Source organism: Oreochromis niloticus, linkage group LG12 (genome assembly GCF_001858045.2).
Source record: "Oreochromis niloticus isolate F11D_XX linkage group LG12, O_niloticus_UMD_NMBU, whole genome shotgun sequence".
NCBI classification, from domain to species: domain Eukaryota; kingdom Metazoa; phylum Chordata; class Actinopteri; order Cichliformes; family Cichlidae; genus Oreochromis; species Oreochromis niloticus.
The window spans coordinates 25,208,606-25,233,789 of NC_031977.2; the positions used below are offsets into that span (position 1 = coordinate 25,208,606).

At 42.2% G+C, this 25,184-nt stretch overlaps 1 protein-coding gene across 10 annotated transcripts; it reads right to left on the reverse strand.

Annotated features, from left to right (window-relative positions):
* Positions 1 to 104: 104 nt before the first annotated feature.
* On the reverse strand, positions 105 to 25,184 carry LOC100703360 (uncharacterized). 10 transcript variants are annotated; one of them, XR_003213246.1, is made up of 7 exons: positions 21,737 to 22,047; positions 21,476 to 21,655; positions 16,580 to 17,282; positions 16,296 to 16,496; positions 16,090 to 16,201; positions 15,120 to 15,786; positions 2,184 to 2,320 (listed from the first exon to the last, which is right to left on the reverse strand). XR_003213246.1 is itself a non-coding variant. In XM_025897078.1 (4 exons), the coding sequence occupies exons 1-4, from the start codon at positions 22,014 to 22,016 to the stop codon at positions 16,241 to 16,243; spliced, it is 1,419 nt and encodes a 472-aa protein (XP_025752863.1). In that variant the 5' UTR covers positions 22,017 to 22,047; the 3' UTR covers positions 11,253 to 16,240. The 10 variants fall into 10 exon arrangements, 1 of the variants encoding a protein (XP_025752863.1); XR_003213244.1 differs by having other exon boundaries at positions 15,120 to 15,330; positions 15,721 to 15,786; positions 16,090 to 16,496; XR_003213240.1 differs by lacking the exon at positions 2,184 to 2,320 and adding exons at positions 105 to 916; positions 1,043 to 1,150 and having other exon boundaries at positions 15,120 to 16,496.

Sequence of the window (25,184 nt, forward strand, 5' to 3'; positions counted from 1 at the left end):
CCACAGGGTAGTTTTAAGTGAAAAATTATATAAAAGTATATATAAAGTGGTCTGAAAAGTTTATAAACCAAAATATTTCTCAAAAAAATCTTCAAAGTGCTCTTTATAATTGATTTAGGAAAAGTTTACATTCAAGCAATAAAGTATGTGAATACGGCAGACTGTGGATTTGTCATGGCTCTGTGGGCAGGCAGGCAGGAAAAGGACCCAAACGCAGACTCCAAAACAGGAAGTGAACTTAAACAACTTTATTGTTGGCAAAAGACAAAACAAAACCTAAACTGGGATAGCCAAAAACTGTGCATGAAAACCAGAACACAGGCTAGTATGAGGGTACAACGCAACACTGACAAAGAGAAACACAGGACATAAATACACAGAGGGAGCAATCAGGGAGACAGGAAGTAAACACAGCTGAGACAAATCAGACCTAATGAGACAAGGGAGCAAAACCAGACACACTAACATGAGACACGAACTTTCAAAGTAAAACAGGAAACAGACTGGCACAGAACTAAACCCATACTAAATACTGGAAATCAAACCACGAAGAAATCATAAAATAACAATAATACATAAAACACTGGGTCACCGATCCAGGGCTGTGACAGGATTACTTTAAATGACAGATCAAAATAGCAATGACATTTTTATTTCATATCATGACATTTTTATGTTTTTTATTTTCTTTATTTTCTTCTCTAGTTGTACAAAATAGAATACGAAAAAATGCAGTATGGAAACAACATCATTCTACAGGCTCAGAAAAGAAATTTGAGGATGGCTGAAGATACCAGCAGCAGGATGGCACTGGGACCAGTTGGAATAGTGCTGTTACACAGGTCCCCTTCACAGCAAGACATAGGCCAAACACATGCTACACTGTTTAGGCAGCCCTTTGTAACTACATTAAGACCTGTAAGACATGAGGGGAAAACTCTCAGAAAGAACTTTACAAAATATGATGTGACTAAGATCCAGCAGACCTTCAGCATTTGTGTTTACTTTTGGATAGAGCTTGTGATATGAGATAACAACTCACCATCTACTCTGCCAGAGAAACAACGGTTGAAGATGAATGCACAAGATGTGGTGTCTGTGCAGGATTTAGGATCTGCAGCTGCACATGTGTAGCATTTTAATCCACATGCTATACAAATAAAGAAAACACAATTTTATACACATTAGAAATTATTGGGAGTTTTTGTTTCATGCTCCATAGGAAGTGAAATAATAATAAGTCTTCTTAGTCTGGAGAATAGTTCCCCTACCCAATACAAAGTTAATATGTTTGTATGTTGTTAAGCCTTTTTTTGTGCTTAATGTTCCGTTAGTTTTGTTTCAGTGTTTCTTTCTTTAGTGTTCTCCTTCTGACTTCTTACACTCTACTTTATATTTTGTCCTTAGCGTCTTCCACGTTCGGTCCTCTCTCCGCCTCACACAATTTGCAGCCACAGATCTTGGCAGAGGTCTTTTTTAAAAAATATATTTTTATTGAGAGAGAGAAATATACATTAGTCGTTACAATTACAATACAATCTGTTCCCCTCACATATTTGTTTGGGTTTTTTTCTGACACGAACAGATACAATAGTACACACACTCACACACGCTTACATAAAATTAAAAATGAAACACCAAAAAAAAGAGGGGGGGGGGGCTGATAATGTTAATCAGCTGGTAAAATGTTTAATGACTTGAAATAGTTTACAAGACGATCTAAGAAGAGGAGCCGGCAAGATTGGCCTGAGGATCAGCTCTGAAAAGTCGAAGATCATGCACGTCAGCTCCAAGGACCCACGACGGGGGATCTACATCGGGACACAGGAGCTAGAAGAAGTGGAGAAATTCACCTACCTCGGTAGCGTGATTTCCCATGACGGCGATGCGGAGGTGGATGTTAAATGCCGCACTGGAAAGGCGGCTGCGATATTTCGGAGGATGAACAAGATCTGGTCCTCCCCGACCATCTCCCTCAAAATCAAACTCTGCTTGCTTAATTCGATCGTGATCCCAACCGCCATTTGTGCCAGCGAGACTTGGAAGGTGTCGGCCTGCATCAACACCAAGCTCGACATCTTTCAGCAGCGATGTCTTCGCCGGATTTTGAAGATCCGCTACACCGACCACATCACCAACGAGGTCCTGCGAAGGAGTGGCGCGGCCAAACTTCACAACATCGTCACACACCAAAGACTCCGACTGGCCGGCCATGTCCTCTGCATGGATTCCAAGAACAGTGATGCGCTGGCAACCCCTGGGCGTTAAAAGACCACGAGGACGTCCCCGCAACACCTGGCGAAGGTCATTCCATCAAGACCTAAAGACATCGAACATATCGTTGGAAGAAGCTGAAGCCCGGGCACAAGATCGAGCCTGGTGGCGTTCGTTTGCCGCCTGATATGCCACATAAGGGTGTTTTTTTTTTGGGGGGGGGGGGGGGTTCTCCTTTTTTGTTTGTTTTTGTTTTGTGTGTGTGTGTGTGTGTGTGTGTGTGTGTGTGTGTGTAGGGGTTAATCCATCTTTCTGTAACATATTCACCTTTAAATTATTGGGAGGGAGTGGGGGTATTCATGCCATCTATGTTATTTATGTTTATTGAATGTTATAAAAAAAGAAAAAGAAGAGACTATCATTTTTATGTGTATCTATGTGCTTTATGACTGTCTGGCATTTGAAAAATAATAATTATAAAAAAAAAAAAAAAAGTTTACAAAGGGGCCCCAGATACAATAAAACTCTCCATATTTGGCCTTTGCCGCTACGCCTACCTTTTGCAGTTTAAGAAATGACATCCCAAAAAGAAACTGAAGGTGGCTTTGAAGATTTCCAAAAGAGTAAAATACAACATCTAGCCAAAAGTGATGTAAAGGCTAATATTTTGAAGTGCGTAGGCTTAGTAAGAACAGTATTAACTGGAAGCCCGAAAACAGCTAAAAAAGGGTCCATGCAGACCTGGGTCCCAAGAGCCTTGGAAAGAATAACTGAATACTGGCTCCAGAAGCCATGGAGTCTTGGGCACAGAAATAATATGTGACTCGGGTCACATGGGGTGGCATGACATCTCTCACACTGATCCACCGCTTATGGGTAAATCTCGGAAAGACGAGACTTCGAATAGTAAACCCTGTACAATACCATGAACTAAATAAGTTGTAGCCTAGCACACGACGTAATATAACCGACATTGGATACTGCTTTCTCCCATTGTTGATCTGAAAAGATTAGAAAAGACACTAAAGCTTCAAAGGAGGAGGAAGTGCACGACAGGCGCTCCAGTTTACGCCACAGCAGTTCTTGAGATTCAAACCAGTGGGTCAATTTGTGAAATATGAGCAGACCAATAGTAAAATAAAAAGTTAGGGTAAGGCAAGACCACCATCAAATGTCAGTCTCTGTGACAGTGATTTCCTCACCCTGGGATATTTCCCTCTCCAGATAAATGATAGAACTAGATGATCTAACTTTTTGAAAAAAGCTTTAGGCAAAAATACAGGAATACACTGAAACAAAAATAACAATCGAGGCAAAATGTTAATCTTTACTGCATTAATCCGACTAATTAAGGACAAAGGTAACGAATTCCATCTCTGGAAATCTGATTGAATTTGAGTGATCAAAGGGGAGAAATTGGAAGAACATAAAAAAGACAAAGTACGAGTCACATTAACTCCCAAACATTTAAAGCTAGCGGGGCTAAGTCTAAAAGGAATGTCAGATTGTTTAAGTATAAGACGTTACAGGGAAACATTCACTCTTAAGAAGATTTATTTTATAAAGCTATATTTTATAACCTGACAAAGAGCCGAACTTGTTTAATAGAGACACAATCGATGTTATACTAGATAAGGGATCAGAAACATATAGGAGCAGGTCATCTATTCAATTCAATTCAATTCAATTTTATTTATATAGCGCCAAATCACAACAAAAGTCGCCTCAAGGCGCTTTATATTGTACAGTAGATAGCACAATAATAAATACAGAGAAAAACCCAACAATCATATGACCCCCTATGAGCAAGCACTTTGGCGACAGTGGGAAGGAAAAACTCCCTTTTAACAGGAAGAAACCTCCGGCAGAACCAGGCTCAGGGAGGGGCGGCCATCTGCTGCGACCGGTTGGGGTGAAAGAAGGAAAACAGGATGAAAGACATGCTGTGGAAGAGAGACAGAGATTAATAACAGATATGATTCGATGCAGAGAGGTCTATTAGCACATAGTGAGTGAGAAAGGTGACTGGAAAGGAAAAACTCAATGCATCATGGGAATCCCCGGCAGCCTACGTCTATTGCAGCATAACTAAGGGAGGATTCAGGGTCACCTGGTCCAGCCCTAACTATATGCTTTAGCAAAAAGGAAAGTTTTAAGCCTAATCTTGAAAGTAGAGATAGTGTCCGTCTCCCGAATCCAAACTGGAAGTTGGTTCCACAGAAGAGGGGCCTGAAAACTGAAGGCTCTGCCTCCCATTCTACTTTTAAATACTCTAGGAACAACAAGTAGGCCTGCAGTGCAAGAGCGAAGTGCTCTAATAGGGTGATATGGTACTACAAGGTCATTAAGATAAGATGGGGCCTGATTATTTAAGACCTTGTATGTGAGGAGTAGGATTTTGAAATCAATTCTGGATTTAACAGGAAGCCAATGAAGGGAAGCCAAAACAGGAGAAATATGCTCTCTCTTTCTAGTCCCTGTCAGTACTCTTGCTGCAGCATTTTGGATTAGCTGAAGGCTTCTCAGCGAGTTTTTAGGACTTCCTGATAATAGTGAATTACAGTAGTCCAGCCTGGAAGTAATAAATGCATGAACTAGTTTTTCAGCATCACTCTGAGACAGGATATTTCTAATTTTAGAGATGTTGCGCAAATGGAAGAAAGCAGTCTTACAACACGCCCCGATACTTCAGTGCACCAACCCCTTCGGCTATCTGAGACTCTCCCTGAAGAATTGCATATAAAGACAATTTTAAGTCAAGACCTGACCGGGAAATACCATGAAAATGAGGGAGGGACTTCAAAGCTATAGATAGGGGTTCAATTACAATAGCAAAAAAAGGGGGGGACAGGGGGCAGCCCTGCCTCGTGCCGTGCGACAATGCAGAGTAGCCAGAGGAAACACCATGGCTTGGGGTGACTTGTACAACAATCAAATCCATGAAATGAATCGGTCCTTGAAACCAAATTTTTGTAAGACCGCAAAGAGAAAGCTCCACTCCACGCGAAGCCAAGCTCCAAGCTCTCTCAGCATCAAGTGAAATAACTACTTCTGGATTAGTGGTCGAGTGCTGGGAAAGAATTACATTCAAAAGCGTGCGAACATTAAAGAACAGCTGGCGGCCTTAAATAAAACCATTCTATTTATTGGAAATAATAGTAGGAAGAACTTTTTCAAGGCGAATTGCTAAAATTTTACCCAGGACTTTAACATCAACATCCAGAAGTGAAATAGGCCTATACGAGGTGCAAGACATTGGATCTTTGCCCTTCTTTAGGAGAACAGTAATTAGTGCTTGAGACAATGTAGGGGGCAGTAGACCGCATTCAAAAGATTCATTAAACACTGAAAGAAGTAATGGGGCTAACTTGTCAATAAATGTTTTAAAAAATTCAACCGAAAACCCATCAGGTTCTAGTACCTTACTATTGCGCATGGTCTTGATTGCATGGACAATTTCATCCAACCTAAGAGGGGTATCTAATTGTTCAGCTACAACAGGATCAACAGTGGGCATTGTAAGATCATTCAAAAAAGAATCGACCTCAGAGGCAGTGGATTCAGATTCATATATAGAGGAATAATACTTCTTAAACACCTTATTCACTTCTTTTGAATCAGAAACCAAGTTGCCTGCTGCATCTTTAATTTGAGAAATTAATCGAGAAGACACCTGACATTTTAACTGATGGGCCAAAAGCCTTGTCGGCTTATCACCATGTTCATAATAAGTCATGTGTGCACGAAGTAAAAGGCCCTCAGCATCTGCCGTAGAAAGCAAATCAAATTCGGTCTGCAAATCAAGTCGTCTTTTATGCAAATCAGGAGTGGGATTAGCTACAGCCTGTCTGTCTATGTCACAAATTTGTGTAGTGAAAGTTTGAAGTTTGGCTTTGCAGTCTTTAGTGAAATAAGCAGAGAAAGAAATGATTTGCCCACGCACATACGCTTTAAGAGATTCCCAAAGCAACGACCTTATGACAGTATCGCTGTCATTAAACACTATATATTCACCGTCCAGAGACATGCAGTTTGTGGGGATAGGTTAATTGATTAATCCAAATTGCCCATAGGTGTGAATGTGAGTGCGAATGGTTGTCTATATAAAACATATACATATATACACATACATATATACACACACACATAGTGCTGGGGAGTAACGGAACACATGTACTGGCATTACGTATTTAAAATACAAAATATGAGTAACTGTATTCTGTTACAGTTACCTTTTAAAAAGGTGGTATTCAGAATACAGTTACTTTGTTGAAATAAAGGGATTACACGGTGGTCTTTTCCCGTTTCATATGTTAGGCTGTCCCCTCTCTATTTTTGGTAATTGCAAACCCAAACAAAAACACGCATTAAGAGGCTCTAATGCCTGGGTCTCAATCTCACGGCCTATGTTATTCTACTTGCGGCCCGCATAATGACGTGACGAAATATTTTTTTAAATTATTGTTCAAAAAATATTTAATCTGAAGGCAATAGGCAGAGTGTTACAGGCATAGTCCTAAAGAATGTAGCCTCATGGGCAGTGTAGCCCAGTTGTAAACTATTAAGACTCGACTGTACACTGTGTTCGTGTTTTCCTCCAAAACAATAAGTTCCGTTGGAGCAGCCTTTCAACGCCTCTCTCTGTCTCTCGCTAGCAAAGGCCATGTCCACACTAATACGTTTTCGTTTGAAAACGCATCGTTTTCTCTCCGTTTTGGCCTTCCATCCACACCGAGACAGCGTTTTCAGTCAAGGAAAACGCAGCGTTTTGAAAACGCTCTCCAAAGCAGATTCATTTGAAAAAGCTGTTTTCTCGTCTTAGTGTGGACAGCGAACCCAGAGCCTATTCTAAAACAATGACAAATTTTAGTCATGTGATGCACTCATGTGACCAATTAAACAAAGATAGCGGAGGGCATTATACAGCAGTTGTTTTGTTTGCTCTCAATTTTGACAGCCCTATTAAAGATTAAAATCAGTTTGTACATGCTCCAGATAGCTTTCCTCAAATTCTTTAATTCTCACTCGCTTTTGCAACTTTGTGCTGTTGTGTTACTCGCAGCAACACTCTACATCATTATTAGTCCATTTAAAAAACTCTGACCTGTTTTATATACGCGTGGAATAGTTTTCTATAGGAGATCGCTGCAAAAAGTGAAGCCTTACCTAATGTCCACCCTACTGTTACTCATTTTATATTAAGATTTAAAAATCTAGTTGGTATTGGTATGGCGAGTAACCTTTATCAATAGTAATAAATCACACAGCAATAGCACATTCATGTAGTTGTAAAAAACATGATAATATATTAAGTAATCCAAAGTATTCAGAATACGTTACTCTCATGGAGTAACGTAACGGAATACATTACAAAATACATTTTAGGGCATGTATTCTGTAATCTGTAGTGGAATACATTTTAAAAGTAACCTTCCCACCACTCCACACACACACACACACACACACACATACATACATACACACACATATATATATATAAATATACATATATATATATATATATATATATATACACACACACATCAAAGAGAAAGGACCAACTTCTTACCTGCAGACAGAGTCACACACAGGATCAGAGCTCCATAAAGCTGCATCATGAACTCAAATTGCTGATCAGTCTTGTGAGGGAGAAAGCTGCTGCTAAGTCTTTCTTTTCAAGCTCAATCTGCTTGTTCTGAGAACCCGAGGGTGTGTATGTCTTAAAAAAAAAAGCCTCCTACACAGTTTCCTGAATAACCGTGCCCGCTCCATGACATCACTGCCAGACACCATTTTTGGAAATGAAAGAAAGAACTAAAACTATGCTGTAGGGTTACTGAATAAACTATCATATCAAATGAAAAATAACTTTCCTCTCTACATGTGTTCACACATCTTTAGGTGTCTGCAGCATGAGGGAAACTTGCCATAATCAGTGTGACTATAAATTTAAGGTACCTTTGGTTTAAGCTTGGCTAGCTGTTTTTAATTTGAATTCTGTGTTTTCTTTATGTCTCGTTATAGCCCATTTGAACAGAGCACAAACAAAAGTGCCCTGTGGCCCTCAGCCCGGCTGGACCAGGTGACCCTGAATCCTCCCTTAGTTATGCTGATATAGACGTAGACTGCCGGGGATTCCCATGATGCATTGAGTTTTTCCTTTCCAGTCACCTTTCTCACTCACTATGTGTTAATAGACCTCTCTGCATCGAATCATACCTGTTATTAATCTCTGTCTCCCTTCTACAGCATGTCTTTATCCGGTCTTCCTTCTCTCACCCCAACCGGTCGCAGCAGATGGCCGCCCCTCACTCAGCCTGGTTCTGCCGGAGGTTTCTTCCTGTTAAAAGGGAGTTTTCCCTTCCCACTGTCGCCAAAGTGGTTGCTCATAGGGGGTCATATGATTGTTGGGTTTTTCTCTGTATCTATTATTGTACGATCTACTGTGCAATATAAAGTGCCTTGAGACGACTGTTGTTGTGATTTGGCGCTATATAAATAAACTTGAATTGAATTGAATTGAACTGTTTGTTTTTTAAACAAATTGTTAGAACTTTTCTGTTGTGGTCTATTTGTGCACAGGCACAGGACGTAAGTGTGTCTTAGAGAGTTCTCATTGTAAAACAAACTCCCATCATGCTCTACTTTATGTAGTTCAACCACAGGGTAGTTTTAAATGAAAAATGATATAAAAGTGTATATAAAGTGGTCTTAGAGCAGCAGATTTATTTTTACTTTAAAATGGTTTAAGGACAAATATAGCAAAGTGAAGTGTATTATCAAATCAAATCAAATCACCTTTATTGTCACGTCACATGTGCAGGTACACTGGTACAGTACATGCGAGTGAAATTCTTGTGTTCAAGCTTCACAAGCAACAGAGTTGTGCAAAATACAATAACGTGCAACAAGCAAAATATAAAAATGGTTAATCTAAAAAGTAATAAATATATGTACCATATATAAAGGTATATACATTACTGAATGTGTGTACTAAATATGTTTTCCTACGTGTGTGTGTGTGTGTGAGAGTGTGTATATACATGTTTTACAAATGAAATAGAGTAAACAATAAAATAAGATATATAAAATATAAAATATACAGAGGTTGGTATGTGCAAAACAGTGGCATTAATGTACAGTATGGAGTGCATAATGTTGAAGTTCCAGTAGTGAGGGTGAGGTGTCTATGACGTGTTCAGCAGTCTGATGGCCTGGTGGAAAAAGCTGTCTCTCAGTCTGCTGGTTCGGGACCGGATGCTGCAGAACCTCCTTCCTGATGGAAGTAGTCTGAAGAGTTTATGGCTGGGGTGACTGGAGTCCTTGATGATCCTCCCCGCTTTCCTCAGGCACCGCTTCCTGTAGATGTCTTGGAGGGAGGGAAGCTCACCTCCAATTATCCGTTCAGCACACCGCACTACTCTCTGGAGAGCTTTGCGGTTGTAAGCGGTGCTGTTGCCATACCAGGTGGTGATGCATCCGGTGAGGATGCTCTCAATGGCACAGCGATAGAAGGTCCTGAGGATGCAGGGGCTCATGCCGAATCTTTTCAGTCTCCTGAGAAAGAAGAGGCGCTGCTGCGCCTTCTTCACTGTCTTGTTTATGTGTACTGACCACGTAAGATCCTCAGCCAGATGTACACCAAGGAAGCGGAAGCTGCTCACTCTCTCCACAGCGGCGCCGTTGATGGTGATGGGGGTGTGTACTCCTCTGCACCTCCGGAAGTCCACTATCAACTCCTTTGTCTTTGCGACGTTGAGGGTGAGATGGTTGTCTTGACACCAGTGGGTCAGGGCGCTGACCTCCTCCCTGTAGGCCGTCTCATCACCGTTGGTGATAAGACCCACCACTGTAGTGTCGTCCGCAAACTTCACAATGATGTTGGAGTTGTTAGTGGCCGTGCAGTCGTAGGTGTAGAGCAGGGGTCCCCAATCTCAGTCCACGAGGGCCGGTGTCCCTGCAGGTTTTAGATGTGTCCTTGATCCATCACAGCTGATTTAAATGGATAAATTACCTTCTCAACATGTCTTGAAGTTCTCCAGAGGCCTGGTAATGAGCTAATCATGTGATTCAGGTGTGTTAACCCAGGGTGAGATCTAAAACCTGCAGGGACACCGGCCCTCGCGGACTAGGATTGGGGACCCCTGGTGTAGAGTGAGTACAGGAGAGGGCTCAGTACACACCCCTGTGGAGCACCAGTGTTCAGTGTGATGGGGGATGAGGTGGTGCTGCCCAGTCTGACCACTTGGCATCTGTCAGACAGGAAGTTAAGGATCCAGCTGCAGAGGGAGCTGCTCAGTCCTAGATCCTGCAGTTTCCTGTCCAGCTTTGAGGGAACGATGGTATTGAATGCTGAGCTGTAATCTACAAACAGCATTCTCACATACGTGTCTCTCTTCTCCAGGTGTGACAGGGCAGCATGGAGTGTCAGGGCTATGGCATCATCAGTGGACCTGTTGTGGCGGTATGCGAACTGTAGAGGGTCCAGTGAGTCGGGTAGTGCGGAGCAGATGAAGTCCCTGACCAGCTTCTCGAAGCATTTGCTCACGATAGGGGTCAGGGCTACAGGTCGCCAGTCGTTCAATGAGGAGATGGTGGAGGATTTGGGTACAGGGACGATGGTGGCCATTTTGAAGCAGGCTGGGACTACAGACAGAGAGAGGGAAAGGTTGAAGATGTGTGTAAACACTCCAGCCAGCTGAGCCGCGCATGACTTGAGGACGCGGCCGGGAATCCCGTCCGGACCAGTAGCTTTGCGTGGGTTCACTCTCCTGAAGTACTTCCGCACATCCTCCTCAGACACAGTGTGCGCGCTGACGTCATCCGCGGTGCGCACGCTGTCCGGTCTCATGGTGTTCGCTGTGTCGAATCTAGCGTAGAATACGTTTAGATCCTCACACAGAGAGGCTGTGGTCTGCGGTGTGCTGGTTTTCCCTCTAAAGTCTGTGATTGTGTTTAGTCCCTGCCACATACTCCGAGGGTTGTCAAACTGTTGCTCTACCCTGTCCCTGTACTCACGTTTGGCTGCTTTGATCGTCTTCCGGAGTTGGTAATGTGCGTGTTTGTAGTCCGATGTGTTCGCGGAGGCAAAAGCGGTGCTCCGTGCCGCCAGCGCCGTGCGAACATCTCCGTTAATCCAGGGTTTTTGATTTGGGAAGGATTTAACTGTTCTGGATGGGACGACATCTTCCACGCATTTCCTGATAAATCCACAGACTGAGTCTGTGTACTCATCAATGTCTTTAGCAGCCACGTGAAACATTTCCCAGTCCGCGTGATCAAATGTTGTATTACGGCATTATTACAAAAATTGTGAGCGTTTTGTTAAACTCTTTTAATATTCACATCTATCAATATGTACTTGATAAGTTCTGTAAGTAAAAGTATACTGTAGTTACATTAACATTTGATGGAAAATTTATGTTAGAATACATGTAAAAGCTGTTTATACAAATACATTTCTTTAGCATTTGGTTTCGTTTCTGTTGTGTAATGTGAACAACAGAAGCACAGGCCTTCTCACAGAGGCATGTGCCATCTTGCCATGCCTGTTCCAGAATTTAGCAGCCTGAACCTGGGACAAAGTCATAATTATGGAACAGTATTCCTCTTCATTGGGTTCCTAAATCTAACATATTAGCATAAAAGCATTCGGGTTTTTCCAAACCAAAAACCCTGGATGACCAGCCAGGTCCGCTCACTCCTCAAAGCCCGCGCCGCCGCCTTCAGGTCAGATGACAGAGCTCTGCACATCATCGGCTGCCCTCTCCCCTCCCTGATGGACATTTATTCCTCCCGCTGCCTCAGCAGAGCAACAAACATTATCAAAGACAGTTTCTTCCCAAAGGCCACAACCACCCTTAACTCACACATGCACTGATAAACACAGTCCCATCTCCCCCAGCCCCCATTTTAACATTTCGTTTATAAATCACCACTGTACAATACTAAATTCTATGTGCAATAACCTGAACATATACGTATATACAAAAACAGAATTTATTTACATATTTACTTTATTTTACACCAGATTGTATCTTTGTACATTTTATATATTTTTTCTATTAATACTGTTCCAATTCCTCCTCTACATGTTTGCACAGAGTAGGAGATGCTCTGTATCTCATTGTACAACTGTATAGTGACAATAAAGGCATTCTATTCTATTCTATTCTATTCTATTAATCTTTCTCAGGATAAGGAGTTACCTTTTCTTTTTAATCAGGGCATTATTGTTAGGTGCACAAATACAAAAGTAGAATGCTTCAAAGCCATAACTACCATAACACTTAAACTGGAAAAACTAGAAGCTTCAGCAACCATTCAGCAGCTATCTATTGTAAATATTATGGCCGACATGTATAAGGGTTTTAATTTGGGGATTTAAGATTGCATTACCATCACATGATCTGGCTTGAACTAATGATCTGTAATCTGAGACTTTTATCAATATAAAATTCAGCAACAACTTAAAAAAAATGGCAGACTTGTTGACCTTATATTTTAATATTAAACTAAATGGTTTTTCACATGTAGTTTCCACCTTCGTTTTTTTTACCACATTATAACCATGAAGGCATGAGATGAAAATTCTCAAAAACCACTGTACAAATCATGACGGGGCATGCAAAATTATTGTCTATGTTTGGAATTTGTCAGAAGTTTGACACAACTACGAGAAACAACATTTGAAGATGGCAGCACAGCATGTCTGTACACAATTTAGTGTCATCTGCTGTGTACAGATGCAGTTACTTTGAACTGCCAGCTGGCAATGAAAAAGATAACAGTGAACAGTACTGGGTTGTTTTCTGAACACAGATTTTTAGTGAAGCAGTATTTAGTTGTAGGAAATGAAATGAAATGTGAAAAAAAAGGCTGTGCAAAAATCTGGGTACCCTTGTAATTTTGGTGATCTGAATGAAAGCAGCTGTTCAGTGCTGGGCTGGGATGATGTCTGATATTGAATTTAGAGTGTTCCTTTAACAGTGCAAAACATTTGAAACAGTATTAATATGACTCACAGGTGCCATCCATGGATTATTGACAAAAATAATCATGCATGATGGGCACTTTGACTGTTAATTTATTTGGCAAGCCAGCATGTAAATAACAATGATTAACAATAGCTTTAAGCACAGTGCCAGAACTTTAGGTTCCTTTCTTAAAACTGTCATGTTCCTGGATCTGTTGACCCAGTTTTTTAATTTTTGTTTTTTTGATGTTTATGTTTAAGTTCATTAGGTTAGCTAAGTTCATTTGTATATTAGATTCCTCTTGTGTTTTCTTCCCCTGTATTTAAGTTTCCCTCACCCTTTATGTGTTTTATGCTGCGTGTCTTATGTTATCAAGTTCGTGTTCCCCACACCAAAAATGTTTCGAACAGACAACCACATATTTTTGGCCATTTCTTGTGAGCAGAATACACAGGTACTTGCCTAATGGTTGTGCAGTTGGAGTGCTCTCTTCTTGACTTCGCCATTTGTATTGCATGTAAAATCTACCTTTCTCTGATAGGACCCAGCAATTAGTTAATTCATGTTTAAATTTTGATTTTACTTTTTGTGCAAGGAAATTCAGTGTGGTTAAATAATCATTTCGCGCTTTCATGTTCAGAAACACATGTCAAGCGTCACTTTCTGTCTTCTAGAGCACGTAGAAAGTAAATGTATTTCTAAAGGTGCTATTGACAAGACATTCTCACCAGATGTCAGTAACAACCCATCCAATCCACACACCCAAATTAATCAAACCCTAGATGTCTGTAAGTTAGATTTTGTACAGTAACGAGAAATGACGCAGGGAAAAGTATTGAATAAATGAAAGGGAGGTAGGCATAAAAAGGCATGGAAAGTCATGACAAATACTGAAATCAAGTAGTAATTCGAAAGCAATCATGCCATTTAGTGCAGTTAATGTCAGTTGGTTCAGTCCCAACTGGTGGCCTATAAAAAGATGTTTCAGTACTAATTTGCCATACAAGAGACATTTCACGATGGGTAAAATCAATGAGCTCCTGTCATCCTTGTCACAGTCAGCAGATGCAGACTGTGTGGAGTAGAGAATAGAGGACCCAATAAATGGCCTGTATTTGTATAGCGCTTTACTAGTCCCTAAGGACCCCAAAGCGCTTTACACATCCAGTCATCCACCCATTCACACACACATTCACACACTGGTGATGGCAAGCTACATTGTAGCCACAGCCACCCTGGGGCGCACTGACAGAGGCGATAGCAAATAAAGTGTGGAAACAAACTTAATATTAAAGCGAGCCGTTTTTTATGGCAAATGGAGAAATACAAAGCAATGCACAAGGTGAACTGAGACAAAAATAAACAGTAACCTAAACTGGGAAAACTAAAAATAAACATGAAAAACCCTAAATGTGAAACTTGGTGTGGATAAATACATAACTAGAACATAGAGACATGGCTCAAAAGACAACAGATCACCTGACACTGAGCAAAGGAAGACAGAGGACTTAAATACACAGAAGGGTAACGAGGGAAGTGGAAACACACGGGGAACACAGCTGACACAAATGAACATGACGCCACATGGGAAGCAAAACTAAACACATTGAACATGGAAACACAAGACTGTCAAAATAAAACAGGAAACATAATCACCCAAAGAATGTGAAAACACTAGCTTGACAGCTCAAGCTTGACAATATGACATGGAAAACGCAGACATGAAACACATAACAGACTGGGGAGACTGAATGATACACAAGGAGAGAAACATGGAAACAGATAAGGGGAACAAGGCACACACATAACTAAAAATCATACATAGAGGACAAGAGACTTACACAGGAAACAGAAAACGACACATAAACAAGGGATCATTGATGAAACTTTAACTAAACAAAACCTACTAATAATAACACTAGAACTTACCATTGCTGTCACCGGGGGTGAATGAGTGGACCCTGGCACGGAGCTCTGAATGAACAACAGTGCGTTTATTTACAGTGATAAAGGTTACAATTGTTCAATGTGCAAGTGAGCATTGGTGTCCTCTTCCCCGTGCTCAAGTGGTGCGTGACAGTGAATCTCCGTTCCTCCCTCCCTCTTTCCCCATGCTCATAATCCTTCTCCTTCTTTGTTCCTAATCACACACAAAGGACAGCTAACGGTAAGTCTCTTTTCTGGCAGGCAATACTTCTCCACACAAACGGTCCGAGAACACTAGCGGCTTAGTGCAATACTCCAGCAGTGACTGTCGTAGGCCACCCATTAAATAGCTCTGCCTAAGATGGTGGATAATTAAAGGCAGGTGGATGCCGAATCAGTCCCAGGTGTGGCGGCTTCTAGAGCAGCGGTACTTCCGGGTCAAGTGTCACTCGTTGCCAGGCGACCTCCGTAAACAATCGCCCCCGAGACAGAGACAAAGGAAAGAGACTGGAACACACACACACACACACACACACACACAGGTAGGGGACCGTCAGACCCTGACAGTACCCCCCCTTCTAACGGGAGCCTCCCGGCGACCTACCAAACTTGTCAGAGATGGTGGGGACCCAGGGGGCAGGCACAACGGGCTGGTCCGGACTGGTCTCACCTGGGAGACATGAAAGACATAATGAATTCTCATGTTACGTGGCAGGGCCAACTGGACAGTCACTGGATTCAAAACCACTTGCACAGGAAAGGGTTCAATAAACCGAGGAGCAAGTTTCTTAGACCTGGAATGTGAACTGCGGACCTGGGCCAGAGACGATGTCACGAGGAATACCGTGGAGACTGAACACGTGCTAGGTAAGAAGCCAAGCAGTCTCCAGGGCAGATGGAAGCTTCGGCAGGGCAACAAAGTGGACAGCCTTAGAAAACCAGTCAATGATGGTGAGAATTGAAAAAGTGTTACCTGATGACGGGGGCAGTCCGGTGACAAAGTCCAGTGCAATGTGCGACCAGGGTCACTTGGGCATGGGGAGTGGTTGCAGGAGGCCAGCAGGAGGCGAATTCGGTGCCTTATTCTGAGTACACACAGGACAGTCAACGACATACTCCCTGCATCAGAGTAGGCCACCAGAAGGATTGCTGAAGGAAAGTGATGGTGAGGTTCCTAACCAGATGACAGGCGAAATGTGCGGTGTGGGCCCACTGGAGCACCCTACTCTGATGCAGGGACAAACAGCTTGCCCTCTGGGCCTGTTCCTGGGTCGGGTTCCTGCTCCCTTATGAGCTTCTTTATCTCCCACATTAAAGCTCCAACAAAACACGAAGGCGGGAGGACGGGCTGATTCCCTCATCATCGGAATCCGGTGCGAACTGGCGTGACAGTGCGTCTGCTTTGGTGTTGTGGGACCCAGGCATGTATGTAATAATGAGATTGAAACAGGTAAAAAACAGACCTGGCTTGCCGAGCATTGAGATGCTTCGCTGCTTGGAGATACGCCAAGTTCTTGTGATCTGTCCACACCACCACAGGGTTCTCGCCCGCCTCAAGCCAATGCTGCCACTCCTCCAGGGCCAGCTTGATGGCGAGCAACTCCCGGTCCCCAACATCATAATTCCATTCTGCGGAAGACAAACGCTGGGAGAAAGAGACACATGGATGCATTTTACCTTCCACCTGTTGCGAGAGGACGGCCGCAACGCCCGAATCTGAAGCGTCTACTTCCACAAAGTAGGGACGGTTGAGGTCAGCCTGCACCAATACCGAGGCTGACGAAAACAGGTGCTTAAGCCGGTCAAAGGCCTGCTGGGCGCTCGGAGACCACTGAAAAGGCTGCTTGGGAGAAGTGAGGTCAGTCAAAAGCAAAACAACTTTGCTGAAACTGCGAATGAAACGCCAGTAGAAGTTAGCAAACCCAAGGAACTTCTGCAACTTCTTGCGGGTCTTGGGTTCCGGCCACTCGACTACTGCTCTAACCTTAGCCGGGTCTCCACGCAGCTGCCCTTGCTTGACAATGAATCCTAGGAATGAGACAGTAGGTACATGGAACTCACATTTTTCCACCTTAACGAACAAGCGATTCTCCAACAGGCGCTGCAGCAGGAGCCTCACATGCTTCACATGCTCCGCCTGGTTCCAGGAGAAGATGAGGATGTGAGCTAGGTAAACAAAACCACAATGGTTAATGAAGTCCCGCAACACATCATTAATCAAGGCTTGGAAAACGTCAGGAGTGCTGGTGAGTCCAAATGGCATGACCAGATATTCAAAGTGCCCGAGATAAGTGTTAAACGCCGTCTTCCATTCCTCACCGTCGCGGATCTGTACCAGGTGGTAGACGATACTGAGGTCAAGCTTGGAGAAGACGGTGGCACCCTGGAGGAACTCAAAGGCAGAGGCAAGCAAAGACAAAGGGTATTTGTTCTTTACCGTGATCTTGTTCAGGCCCCAGAAATCTATGCAAGGCCGAAGCAGTTTATCCTTTTTCTCGATGAAGAAAAATCCCAAGCCCAAGGGCAGTGATGGGAATAACGGCATTATAAGTAACGGCGTTACTAACGGCGTTACTTTTTTCAGTAACGAGTAATCTAACTAATTACTATTTCTATCGTTACAACGCCGTTACTAACAAGAAAATGTGGTGCGGTGCTTTACTATTTTTCAACAAACAGACGGTTGAAGCCCGACAATCACTTTTTGGCACAACACCTGGAGCTAGGGGGCAAAACAATCGCATGAGTGCTGCTGTTTGACTGAGGAAGAATAAAGTAGTCGTGGTAAGCCAATCACATGACCACTTTAAGGTGACAAAGCAACAAGGTGATATATACCAGTTTTTAAATTGTGCTGCTAGGCCATGTAAAACCAGAGTCATGATAAACAATATATACGCGGTGTTTTTTCCTGAATACTTTCGTCACGTTTAACGTCTAAGGACATCGCTAGCAAGCACTCTCTGCTTATGACCAAAAAATTAAAAAACAAAACAAAAAACAGCCCGTTTGTGTTGGTGGAAAAATGTCGACCAATCAAAAAATGATATGGCAACATGACATTTGTTTGTTTAGGAAGAGGGGGAAGTTTTAGGAGTGACGGGGAGAGAGAAAGAGAGAGAGAGAGAAAGACAGCAGAAAAAGAGAGAGAGCAAGTTTTGAGATGTGAGAGATTTGTGACGTTTAGCGTGTTTGGAGTGTGTAGTTAATGTGTTGTCTTGTGTAGTTAGTGTGTAGTGTTGTAGATAGTTTTGTGTTGTGTGTCAGAACAATGAGGCAACTGCTGTCTCCAGGTAGAAAACAAGAGGAGTGATACACCTGCTGCTGTCAGACCTGCAGGTATCAGGCTGTGATGTTCTCCTTCAGTAGCGGTTTTAGATACGGGCGACACGGGCGGTTGTCCGGGGCGGCATCGTGGTGGGGGGCGGCATCACGGGCATCGGCAAAAAAAAAAAAAAATTGCTCGTACTCATGCTGCCCCGACATCATGCCAGCGCATATTGGGAATGTCATAGGCACCGATCGGTTTTCTATCGCCCATTTGCTGGGAGTAAGGGCGCCCTCCGTTTGCGAGGTGCGCCTGCTGCTTGCGGCACAGGGAGGAGAGGGCGGGGCGGCGGGGGATTCTCTGGCTGGCTGGAGCAGAAAAAATGACCAACTCGCAAAATAAAACAAAATAAAAACAAACCAACAAACACGAAAACACCAGACATAATGATACAGACTTATAATTTGCACCGATGTTTTTTCAAAATTCTATACGCGCAAAGCGAGCGCGAGAGCCCTCGGTGCGCCTGCTCGCTGCTGAAGTCAAAGTAAACTTTGTCATCTCCGCTACATACAGTACAGTATATAGAGAGACGAGACGACGAGGCTCCAGTTACAGCAGTGCAAGTAAACGAACAATAAATATAAGAAGAGTAAGAAAATAAATATACACTTTAGGACTCGGGGTAAAGGGATCAATAACAGTTTAAAATGTATATTTTATATTTTGTTGATTTAAAGTCTCACACACAACCCGTTTTTAAAGTTTTAAAAAAAGAGAAAAGAAGAGGAGGAGTGTAGCGACTTCCACAGTCGCTAGAGGCTGGGGACTGAGCCTATTTGCCTGACGCGCTGTCAACTTTACGCAATAATGCGAGAGGTGGAATTGCTTGCTTGTTTATTAAAACCCTGGAGAACCCATGGGGTCAAATGTTTCCCTAGAAAACCAATGGGGTCGGCTCTGACCCCATGGGTTCTCCAGGGTTAAAGTGCTTGAAAAGTTTACAGAGCAATGTGATCGGCTCGCAATTCAAACTCTTAAAACATCACAGGCTCTAAAGCAACAAGGGGAAACTCGTTGTGCTGCGGTCAACAAAAACTACAGCTACCCAGCCCTCCTCTCTGTCAAAATCAAACCAGTGAATGACAGACTGACAACGCCCTCTTAATGTCACCGCTACCGCCCACGTGACTCCCGTTACACATCACCATAGCAACCAAACAAATGAAAACCCAGTGATCATTAAAATTCAATACATTTAATTGTGGCTCCTACAAGGAGAAACGAGCAAAAGATACAGGTAAGCAGATGTGTCATTGGATAATGGCAGGTCATGTATCCTAAAACATTAAGAATCAGAATACTTTCTTAATCCCTAAGGAAATTATGTGGGTTACAGTTCCTCCAAGAAGAAATGGTAAAAATAGTAACAGTAACAGACTAAACTCCAAACAATATATACAATAATATAATATTAATTAGTCAGTGTCAATTGTTGATTTGTCCTGTTCTCATTGTATGACGAATTATGTCTGTTTAGTAGCCGTTTGCATACAATGCATAGTCTCTCTCTCTTCATGTGTGTGTGTGTGTGGGGGGGGGGGGGGGGGGGGGGCGTCAGAGGGGGTGTTCGCCCAGGGCGCCAAACAGGCTAGGACCGCCACTGTTCTCCTTTATAGTGGACAGAAATTATTTTTTTGGAGTGGCACAAATAATTTGTGTGGCATCTTATTTAATGCAGAACACCTGATTGTTATGTAAATAGTTTGAAATGGTTATTTAAAAAAAGATAAAAGTTAAATGGCTGCAAATAATTTTGTTGTTTGCAAAACTTGTGCATAGGATTTTAAAATTGACCATTTATATTTGCATTTAAAGTTATAAAATATGATTCAATAAACATGTTTGTGGTTGTTACAGTAAAAAATATAACTTTTTCTACTCAGGTTTTATGTTTTTTGTCTGATTTTAAATCAATTGTGTTAATACAGTATGTCAAAATGAAAACATAACTGTAAGTTCAGACATGTGAGGTTGTGCTGAAAAGGATGATACCAAACAAGGCAAAGTAAGTAGTTTTTAAAGGTGAAATGTAGAGGGAAAATCAAAAGTAGTTAAAAATGGCCAATTATAACCTGGCCCCCAGAGTGTTAAACATTTTTAAGTTTTTAAAAGTTTTTTATAGTTACTTTTCAAATAATTAATTACTTTTAGAATCTTGTAACTCAGTTACTAACTCAGTTACTTTTTTGAAGAAGTAACTAGTAACTATAATTAATTACTTTTTCAAAGTAACTTGCCCAACACTGCCCATGGGTGACGTGGAGGGCCGGATTATGCAGGCCACCAGAGAATCTATGGTGCAACGTTCCATAACCTCCCACTCAGGTTTGGAAATGCTGTAAAGCCAACTGGTAGGTAACGGGGCGCCGGCGATTAAATCAATCCCACAGTCGTACGGCTGGTGGGGCGGCAGAGAGGAAGCTTTCTCCTTGCTAAACACTTGGGCCAAATCATGATACTCCGGTGGAACTGCCGACAGGTCAGAGAGGGCGACTGGCTCCGCGGAGCTGGTGACAATCGCACTCGGACTGGCGGAGCGCAGAAACTGTTCATGGCAATTAGTGCCCCACCCGGTGATGCTCCGGCTAGCCCAGTCGATCTGTGGGTTATGTTGTTGGAGCCAGGGATAGCCTAACACTAGAGTAGCATCCGGCTATTTAAAGAGAAAGAGACAGATCTGCTCAGTTTGGTTACTGTAGGGACAGAGTAATTTTCAGTGCAATGAGTAACTGTAGTCAGGGGGCTTCCATTAGACTTGGAGAGTTTCAGAAAGGGCGACAATAGGTAGACCCAATTTGTAGGCTAGCAATTCATTAAAAAAAAACTCTGCTCAGCCCCAAAATCGATTAGTGCGCTGCACGGTTGAATGAGGAACAGGAAAATCAATTTGGCCGAGCATCTGAGGTGGGGAGTAATGTTAGCGGAGACACTTGTCAGTATTCCCACCGCTACTGACGGGCGGACTCTTTTACCCGCTTCGGGCACGTATCAGCAAAGTGTCCCCTTTTCCCACACACAAAACACTCACCCGTGCACAGTCTTCTCCAGCTAGCGGCACTGAACCGTGCCCATCCAAGTTGCATCGGCTGCTCCTCCTCCTCCACTGGCTCTTTATCATCTTCTTCTCTCCACTCAGCAGAAGGTAATCCCATCAGAGCGCTAGCGCCCCCTGCCACCCGCCGTCCCTCTCCAGATCGTCTCCCAAACTCTGTCATATGGTCATCAAGCTGAATACACATATTGACCAATGCATTTAAAGTTTTGGGTAGCTCTTTTTTTGCCAACTCACGTTTAATTTTTTCATTCAGACAGTTCAGGAAGCCTCCCCGAAGCCCAATCTCCGCCCATGCCGCCTCCTCGGCCAGGATCCAGAAATCCACAGAGAGATCCACCACACTCCTCCGTCCCTGCTTCAGGGTAAAAAAACGATTAGCCGCACAGTCCGGGTTTGACCCCTTGTCAAAAACACAATGGAATTTGCTCAAGAAATCCTGATAAGAGATGTTATGTTGAACATTCAAAACTGCTTGTGCCCACTGCAACGCCCGACCCATCATTAATTCCACCATTGGAGTAATTTTTGAACAATCAGAGCCATAAGCTTGTGTCGCCTGCCTGAAGATTAAAGAACATTGTGTCAAAAAACCCTGCTCTTAGCCAGGCCTCCATCGAATTTTTCCGGGACAGGCATAATGTGTTCCTGCTGGGGTGGTGGCAGCGAAGGTGGTAGAGGACAGGCAGCAGCAGCATTTAGTAATGAATTAGGTGGAGGAGCGTTAGCAGGGGTGCCTAATGTAGTGAGCAACATACCTTGTAGGTCCGATACCACCTTACGTAATGCCATCTTTTCCTTAACGAAGTGTCTCATCATTTTCTTGTGGCATTCCAAAACCTCTCCGTGAACCAAGAGTTCACGCTGGACGGGGGATGAGTTCGCTGGGTCCAAGGCCTGCTGGAGTATTCTGTCACGGGACGTGAATGAGTGGACCCTGGCACGGAGCTCTGAATGAACAACAGTCCGTTTATTTACAGTGATAAAGGCTACAATTGTTCAATGTTCAATTGTTCAATGTTCAATTGTTCAATGTGAAAGAGACAGGAAAAACATACACACACAACACAGGCAGGTTGACCGGTAGGGGACCGTCAGACCCTGACAATTACTCTAATACATCATAAGAAATCAAGCAGAGAGAGCCCAGTTCTATGTTAAACAATGACAGCATCATCTTCAATGCTACTGTCATCACTCATTTTGTTTAAAAACTGGGGCCTGCCTGAGCTTAATGCTGCCATAATTTTTATTCACACGCATGCTCCTAGATAAGTTCCTACCACAGGTCTATTTTTAGTCGCAAATGTCGTGTTTATGTGGTGATGACGCTACAGAAGAAATGCAGCAGCATAAATAAAAATATCATCAAGTTACCTGATCAATTTAATAACTTTTTGCAGCCTTAGCATATAAAGTTAGCTAGGCTTTAAATTTATGGCTCCACACTGCCTCCCCTGGTGGGTACACATAACATTACCAATACTGTAAATGGACGTTGCTACTCATGGTTGCATAGGCCACGTCACAGACAACATTACAGTCAAGGGCCGAAGACACCAGCGCCGGTGCACTGCATTTCTACCCAGGTTACTTGAATCCACCAGTTTCCTGGATTAAGTATACAGTGCTATGAACAAGTATTTCCTCCCTTACTGACTATTTTTTATTTTGTTGTTGCATGCATCACTCCTAAATGTTTCAACACAAAAATAAACAAATTTTTATATTAGAAAAAGTTAACGTCAGCAAATACCAATTACAGTTTTTAATGCATTTATCCAAACCTACCTGGCCTTATGTGAAAAAGTAACTTCCCCCTTATTAAATAATACATTGATAGTGATTAACCAGATTTTTTTTAAAGATAAGTTCAGTTTCACTATAGACACACCCAAACCTGATAATCTCCAAGGATTCCTAAATTCCTTTTTCCTAAAATTTCCCTTTTCCCAAAAATTTTACAAAATTGCAGGATTTTCTAAAATAATTTGATGATCTGAAACATTAAGGTTTGAAAAGGTACAAAAAACAAACAAACCAAAAAAACAAGAAAAAGAAATCAGGAAGGACCCAAATAATCCAAAGAGCACTGTATCCTTTAAAATCTCCAAAGTGTCTCTCCAAGCAGGGAGACAGGGATGCCCAACATGCAAACTCCAAACCCAAAGCCCCGGCCAAATGGTGGAGTCAAACACAGGACATCCTTACTGTGAGGCAAAACAGTGCTAACAACCAGTGTGCTGCTGTGATCTGATCTTAGAGATAACACAGCTAACTAAAAACTGTTAAACGACTTTTGGATTTAGGACATAATTATGATGTGACTTCCTTAATGTTGAGTTCCTGTTGAAGTACACAAAGAAATAGGCTACTTGACTTTTAAGTGACATTAAGTTGGTTCCCTTTTATTTTGGTTAAAAACAAATACATCACACAGCAGCCTACCTGTGCTCTGAGCTTCATTAGCTGTAGTAAAATTAAATAAAGACTCTGGCATATTCCCAAACACAGTTCAAAGTATTCAAAATATGCAAATGTCTGTTTGCATTTTTATTTGCTTTGGAAAACATTAAATTCATGCAATACAGTATTTTGATAGGTCAAACCCTGAACTTTCCTGAATGACAGATGAAAATAGCAATAACAGTTTTATTTCAGGCACTTCAAAGTTGTTTATTTCTTCCCTACTGATACAAAATAGAATCAGAAAACAGTGCAGCAGGGAAACAACATCATTCCTCAGCCTCAGAAAAGAAATTTGAGGATGGCTGAAGATACCAGCAGCAGGATGGCACTGGGACCAGTTGGAATAGCGCTGTTACACAGGTTCCCTTCACAGCAAGACATAGGCCAAACACATGCTGCACTGTTCAGGCAGCCCTTTGTAACTGCATTAAGACCTGTAAGACATGAGGGGAAACTCTCAGAAAGAACTTCACAAAACATGATGTGAACAAGAGCCAGCAGACATTCAGCATTTGTGTTTAGTTTTAGACAGAGCTTCTGATATGAGATAACATCTCACCTACTACTTTGAGAGAGTAACAACGCTCGAAGCCAGGAAGACAAGATGTGGTGTCTATGCAGGATTTAGGATCGGCTGCTCTGCATGTGTAGCATCTTAATCCACATGCTACAGAAATAAAAAGAACACAATTTCACACACATTAGAAATTATTGGGAGTTTTTTATGCCCTTTGAGAGAGTTGTCAGAAATTGGGTCATATATAAGAAGTGAAATCTTAAGAAGTCTTCTCAGTCTGGAAAATATTTCCCCTACTGACCACAAAATAAGTAAATATGTTTGTATGTTTTTCTTAAACAGGAAATGACTCCTTTAAAGTCTGATGTATTCTACATATCTTTAAAACCACAAACACTTATTTTTAAAATTAAAGTCTCAATGATTAAATAACAAATATATAAAGTGTTCATTTCTGTTTCATCACAGGCTGTTTATATAACTTTATTAAATTGTTAAACTATTTAATTTTTACCTTTAAGCATCAATACATTTTTCTTACCTGCAGACAGAGTCACACTCAGGATCAGAGCTGCATAAAGCTGCATCATGAAAAGCTCCTGTTAATCCTTACTATCTCAGCTCAACTTTCTAGTTTGATTTCAGAACCTGAGCTTTTGTATTTCTTCAGAGAGCCTCCTACCAAGTGATCCATATAAC

Coding starts and splice junctions, on each gene's coding strand:
- LOC100703360 (XM_025897078.1), bottom strand. CDS start 22,016: ATGGTGGAATTAATGATGGGTCGGGCGTTGCAGTGGGCACAAGCAGTT. Junction 21,656..21,736: donor TCTGAATGAAAAAATTAAAC/GTGAGTTGGCAA, acceptor ACCATATGACAG/AGTTTGGGAGACGATCTGGA. Junction 16,497..16,579: donor CTCAATGCTCGGCAAGCCAG/GTCTGTTTTTTA, acceptor CTGTCACGCCAG/TTCGCACCGGATTCCGATGA.